Here is a 6158-nt window from a genome sequence, read left to right on the forward strand (position 1 = left end):
ATCCAGGTCAGATACAGTTACATACAAGCATACAGTACACACTACTGCTCAAAGGTCAGAGGTCAGTTAGAAAAGACCCTGATTTTAATAGAAAATTGGCTTTAATGCAACATCACATGAAGTTTATCAGTAATGTTTCACAGCTTTAATCAAATCCTTCATCATCCATAAGTTGTGATGGAAAAATGTCTGCAAGCGTGCAGGAGCCCATTTTTAGAGACAATCATTCCTGTGTTATAATGCTCATTGAAGTTTATCAGGTCAGACGACCAACAGATGATAAGAAATATAATCTTACTAATTATTAGAGTTGAAAAGTACTTTGCTAAGCAAAATTCAATGAGGTTAGGCTGGAGATTGAGACGTTAACATAAAAGGGTCAGTTGGTGATGCATGAAAAAAAAGAATTTCTTCTAAAAATCTATTGGAGAATTCTGATTGTAAGAAATGAAAAATATTAAAACAGTGAAACTGTTAAAAAAAAGTGAAGGTTTTGTGCAGCTGGGTGTTGCAGCCCCTTTAGAGGAAAATGGAAACTTGGTTTCATGAGGTTAAAAACAAACACTGGGATGATCCAGACACATTTATTGTTTCTTTAATCACCACAATAGTTTCAGTTTGTGCTAAAATCTCTTAAAAAGCTGTTTTGAGTGATAAGTTTGGCTTTACATTGTTTTAATCCACTGTGGATTGGCTGGCAATGGGAGAAATTAGCTGATAGTGATCACATGTTGAGGCATGGGTGTGTCCAGAGGTGTCCTTTCAGCTGTTTAAAGGTCGTATTAAAAGGAAGCAAGCTGAGCACTGGGAGGAGAGAGGCCCTAGATTGGAAGAGGAACGCATGAAGGCCAGGTGGAAAAGAGGGAGCCGCTGCGTGATCGTGGGGGGTGCGACGCCTCGTCTGGAGACCGGTCAGCGTGATGTGGTGACCCAGTCCCGACAGCAGGAACGGCGACAGTAGGAGACAACGTGTGTGATTGACATCAGGGCAGATGTATACTGCCTGCATTTGTGAGTAGTGTCTCACTGTTGTTCACTGGGTGCAGCCGTGTTGGGAGAGGGTCGCCATGGCTATAAGCCAGGGCAGCTTCCGGGATGATGGTTCTGGCTCCTATTTGTTTTTACTTACAGGTGATGACGTGAGGGGAGCCGCGGTGGTATCGAGCGACGGACTCCAATGCAGAATGCGAACTGGGTTGGGATGTGATGGACCCAGTTGACGGACGAGACTGGGACAGGAGGCTCCTCGTCTGCCTGACACGAGGCTGGCGTGGACCCCGCTCAGCAAGAGGAATTTCTGTCCAGCTCAAGAACACACAAGGAATATTTGTCCTGGGTTGTGGGACTGGGTGGGATTTCTGTGCATGAAGAGAATTGTATTTTGACCAGTTTTAGAATAATCTTATCCAGTCTCAGTGGGAATTTTAGCATATCGAGAATATTTCATTGTATACTTTATTTCTTAGTATCTGGTTTGTTCTATTCCTGCTGTCCACCTCGTGGAATAAACATGAATGAAACAATACTTTCCTGTCAAAAACAATATTTTAGTCAGGGCTAGCGGAAAGTTTCATATATATCATGAACATCTTTCCTCTTTGTCTTCCTATAGTTTCGTTTCATTTTCTTACCCCAACCGGTGGAGGCAGATGGCCGCCCCTCCCTGATTCTGGTTCTGCCGAAAATGGAGTTTTCTTGCTCATAGGGGGTCATTTGATCGTTTGGGCTTCCTCTGTATTATTGCACAACCTTTATCTTACCATATATTTCAAGTTTATATGTTGTGAATTGGCTTGATTTAAATCAAATTGAACTCATTCAATTAGAACCAAATATAACTTGTAATCGAATCTATTCAAATGTAAAGTCATCTCACTCAATTTGTACAACTAGCACTGAAACATACACTGACATCCTCTGTTTCCCAATTAGCAGATCAGAGGTTGCTGTTTTATTCATGACTCAATACTTGAATGGTTTTAATAAACATTTAAAAAGTACATTGCTTCATTGTATGATTAATTCTTTGTCTGTGTCAGTCCTTAATACACACACGTATACAATAATTCTAGTTGCCACAGTCTCCGGAGATCCTATGCTCCCTTTTCTCATACTTTTCTTCACTGTTTACCTCATTTTGCGGAATAAAATGTATATTTTTGTAAACAATGACTTGTTTTGGGCCATTAAAAAAAACTGTCTCCATATGAGGACGTACTTGAAGAGAAAAAGTCACCACTTTGCATTTTACAAATCAAGTAAACAAACACGGGGCTGTTTATCATATAACTAACTTTTAGGTCTGTGGGATGGAAGGACAGGAGCTTTAAATGTTGTGCCTCCATAATTATTCTAGAGTCTTTACAGTGTTCAGCGCCTGCTGTGATTTAGTGCTACATACATAAACTTGAAATGAATGAATCCACCTGTTCACAGGAGATCACAGGAAGATGACACCAAACATCAGAAGATCTTATTGTGCGCCACAGGGTGGTTTCTTGGGGCTAAAAGCACATAATAAACTACAGCAGAAGCTCACATAAAGCAGGAAATAAGCAGGCAGCACTTGATCTGCTAATGCACGTTTCCCACTTTTATTGTTGCCTCATTCACTAACAGTTCAATGGTGCAAGATTACCATACACAGAATTAGGATATCTGCATGACACATCTATGCTGTACAGCTAATGGATTATAATTATTACAAATACAGTAAACATATTTACATTTTAGTTCAAGCTCCATACAACATAGATATTTACAAAGCATGAAAATGAAACCGGTCTGACAAATAATAAACAGCGTTAATGACGTTTTATTTTTATTTTCTTTTGGTGAACAAATCTGAAAGGGGGCGGGGTTAACTGATATTAATTGTCAGAGGGGGAAGGTGGAAAATATCATGGCTAGTTTTGTTTGAAAGGCATTGTGATGGCCAAACCCGTGGCCACACTCTAAAGTCGTTGCTGGACAAAAGATGGTAGCCAGGGTTTGAAACCATTAAATGCAAAGGAAGATAATTGGACCACACCACCACTTCCTGCTGAAGGGGGAATGTGTGTTTTCTTTACTTTAAAAACAAAGTATTTGTATTTAATTAAATATTTGAGTTTAGGGTTTAATGGGGTTTTTGATTTTCTTCTTTGGTGTTTAGTTTATTAACAAACTAGATTGTACTGCATTGTTTGTGATTTATGATTGTGTTTTGTTTGTTACCCCTCATGTGTCACAATGGTCTGATCAGCCATTATATATACCTTTGTATGTCATTTCATGTTTTAGGTCAGTTATGTTTGTTTGTAGCAGTCATTTGGTTTGTTAAGTTTGCAGTCTTTGCCTGAGTTCAGTTTTGTTTCTTTGACCTCTTTTATGAGCTCAACATTCATTACTCTTGTAAATATAATTTTGGGGGTTAAATAAATGGAAACTATATTTTTCTAATAATTCCTGGGACTCCTCCTGTTTTTCAACTCGGTCCATCACATGTGGTGTCAGAAGTGGGATCCTTCAGTTGAGGAGACAGGATTTTTTTTTTGCATTTTTCTGCCCTTTTTTGTCCCCTGACAAACTTTTTGAGCCATGCAGAATGCTGTGCGCCCAAAGAGAGGAAATAAAATGGAGGCCAAAGAGGCCTTGCAGCAGCCAGAGAGGGAGATGGAAGAAGGAATTTCAGTTGTGGCTGGAGACACTGAAGGAGAGGATACCAGGGAGCCAACTCTGCTTGATATTGCTGGGATTCTTCAGGCTTTCATGGGACAGCAGGAAGTTCGAGATAAAAAGCAGAGAGAGGATGCTATACTGCAAGAACAGCGTTTTAAGAGTTTGCAACACCAGTTTCGGCTTTTGCAAATGGAAGTGCAGGCCAGAACCACCCCACTTCCAGAGCCCACATCAACTGATCCAGAGCCTGTTGAAACTCCAGCTGATTATCAGACACAAGCAACATCTCAGCATGAGGGTTCTGGCTCAGCCTCCATATTAACAGGTCAGTCTGTGCATATTCATCATCCTAAACTAGAGAAACTAGCTGTTGAAGATGATGTTGAACATTTTCTGACCACTTTTGAGAGAATTGCAGCTGCTTGTCGCTGGCCAGAGTCAGACTGGATTTTTCACCTCATTCCTCTTCTTACTGGTAAGGCTCGAAGTGCCTATGTTAATATGGATGTGGACGATTCACTGCAATATGATAAGGTAAAAGCTGCCATTTTGCAAAAATATGATATAAACCCAGAAACATACAGGCAAAGATTTCGCTGTCTTGAAGTTTTTGATGAGAGTCCCAAGGAACTGTATGCAAGACTGAAAGAACTTTATGAAAAATGGATTCAGCCAAAAAACAGAACTGTAAAAGAAGTTGGTGAAATTATTATCTTGGAGCAGTTTTTAAGAATGCTGTGTCCTGAGCTTCAGGTCTGGATTAAGGAGCATAATCCAAAGTCTGCTGCAGAGGCTGCCACCCTGGCTGATGTGTTTGTAGCTGCCCGAAGTAAGAGTCAGCCATGGAGCAACAGTGCATGGAAGGCTGCCAGAGATTCACGTCGGTCGCAACCCCCTCAGCATCCTCAGAGGTCAGCGACGGGTGTGGGTAAGCCCTTTACAAGGGAAAAGCAGCCTCTGAATACCTTGAAGCCAGGTAAAAGGCCACCAGTGTGCTACCTTTGTGGACAGGAAGGTCACACTAAGCCCATGTGTCCTAATAATCAAAGCAAATTATCTCAGATGTGTTTTGTGCCTCACCAGAATGTGGATATTACATCTGAGAGAAAGCAGTCAAATAAAATCACCACAGTTAAGATTAATGGACAAGAAATTAATGCTTTAATAGATACTGGCAGCACACAGACTCTGGTACACAGGAAATATGTGTCAAACGATTACACATGCTCCTCTGAAACCATATCAGTTTGCTGTATACATGGTGATGAAAGACCATACCCTACTGCTGATCTGTTTATTGAAGTGCAGGGGACACCCTATCTGTTAAAGGTTGGTGTAGCTGATAATCTGCCCTATCCTGTAGTTCTTGGGGAGGATCTGCCAGTCATCTATGATCTGTTGAGGGAAGTACATGAGTGTAATGTTGCTATAACAAGGGCTCAAACTAAAAATCAGGATGAGCATTATGCAACCCTCAGTGCTTTACCCTTCTTTGAGGCTGAACTAGAGACAGAACCCGGGAAGTCTCGGAAGCCACGCAGTCAAAGAAGAAGTGAAAAATTTCAACACACTGTTGGAAATACATCAGTTCAGGCTGCTCCAGATATGCCTTTAGGTTTTTCAGTACCTACAAACATTAGACAAATGCAGCAGGCTGATCCAACTTTGTCTGCCATGTTGCTGAGGGCTAAGGAAAAGGACTCTGTTGAATCTGACACAAATAAAGAGCTGTACATTCTGCAAGATGGCATTTTATACCACCAGCACGGCCAGGTTAAACAGTTAGTGGTCCCTAAAGTAGCCCGTGAAACAGTGCTTACTTTGGGGCACTCTATTCCCTGGGCTGGCCACCTGGGGAAGCATAAGACCACCGCTCGCATCAAGCGATATTTTTTCTGGCCTGGTTTTTGCGCTCAGATGTTGCTATGTTTTGCAGGAGTTGTCCTCAATGTCAGAAGACTTCAATTAGGGTCCCCACCAAAGCACCACTCCAACCTCTCCCAATCATTGGTATACCATTTCAGCGTCTTGGCATGGACGTAGTTGGTCCTGTAGAAACAAGTAAATCTGGAAATCGCTTTATGCTAGTCATTACAGACTATGCTACGAGGTATCCTGAAGTCTTTCCACTAAAAACTGTTAAAGCAAAAACTGTAGCTTCCTCATTGATTCAACTGTTCTCAAGGGTTGGATTCCCACAGGAGATTTTAACTGACCAGGGCACTAATTTTATGTCCACACTGTTGAAAGAGGTCTATAAGCTGTTAGGCATCAGGAGTGTGCGGACAACCCCTTATCACCCACAGACAGATGGACTGACGGAGCGCTTCAACCAAACTCTCAAACAAATGCTCCGAAAGTTTGTCAATGATACAGGGTCTGATTGGGACCAGTGGCTGCCATACCTCCTTTTTGCCTACAGGGAAGTTCCTCAAGCCTCCACTTGCTTCTCCCCGTTTGAGCTTCTTTATGGCAATGAGGTGAGAGGCCCATTGACC

The 6158-nt window shown here is 41.7% G+C and overlaps 1 protein-coding gene across 1 annotated transcript; it reads left to right on the forward strand.

The window, feature by feature from the left end:
- The first annotated feature begins 673 nt into the window (after positions 1-673).
- Positions 674-5703, forward strand: LOC146364196 (uncharacterized). The gene is made up of 2 exons (XM_084917224.1): positions 674-1011; positions 1132-5703. Exon 2 carries the CDS (start codon positions 3580-3582, stop codon positions 5701-5703), a length of 2124 nt encoding a protein of 707 aa, XP_084773350.1. The 5' UTR covers positions 674-1011; positions 1132-3579.
- The last annotated feature ends 455 nt before the right edge of the window (positions 5704-6158 follow it).

The sequence above is a fragment of the Perissodus microlepis genome, chromosome 20 (assembly GCF_051167445.1).
Source record: "Perissodus microlepis isolate ML-2025 ecotype Zambia chromosome 20, ASM5116744v1, whole genome shotgun sequence".
Taxonomy (NCBI): domain Eukaryota; kingdom Metazoa; phylum Chordata; class Actinopteri; order Cichliformes; family Cichlidae; genus Perissodus; species Perissodus microlepis.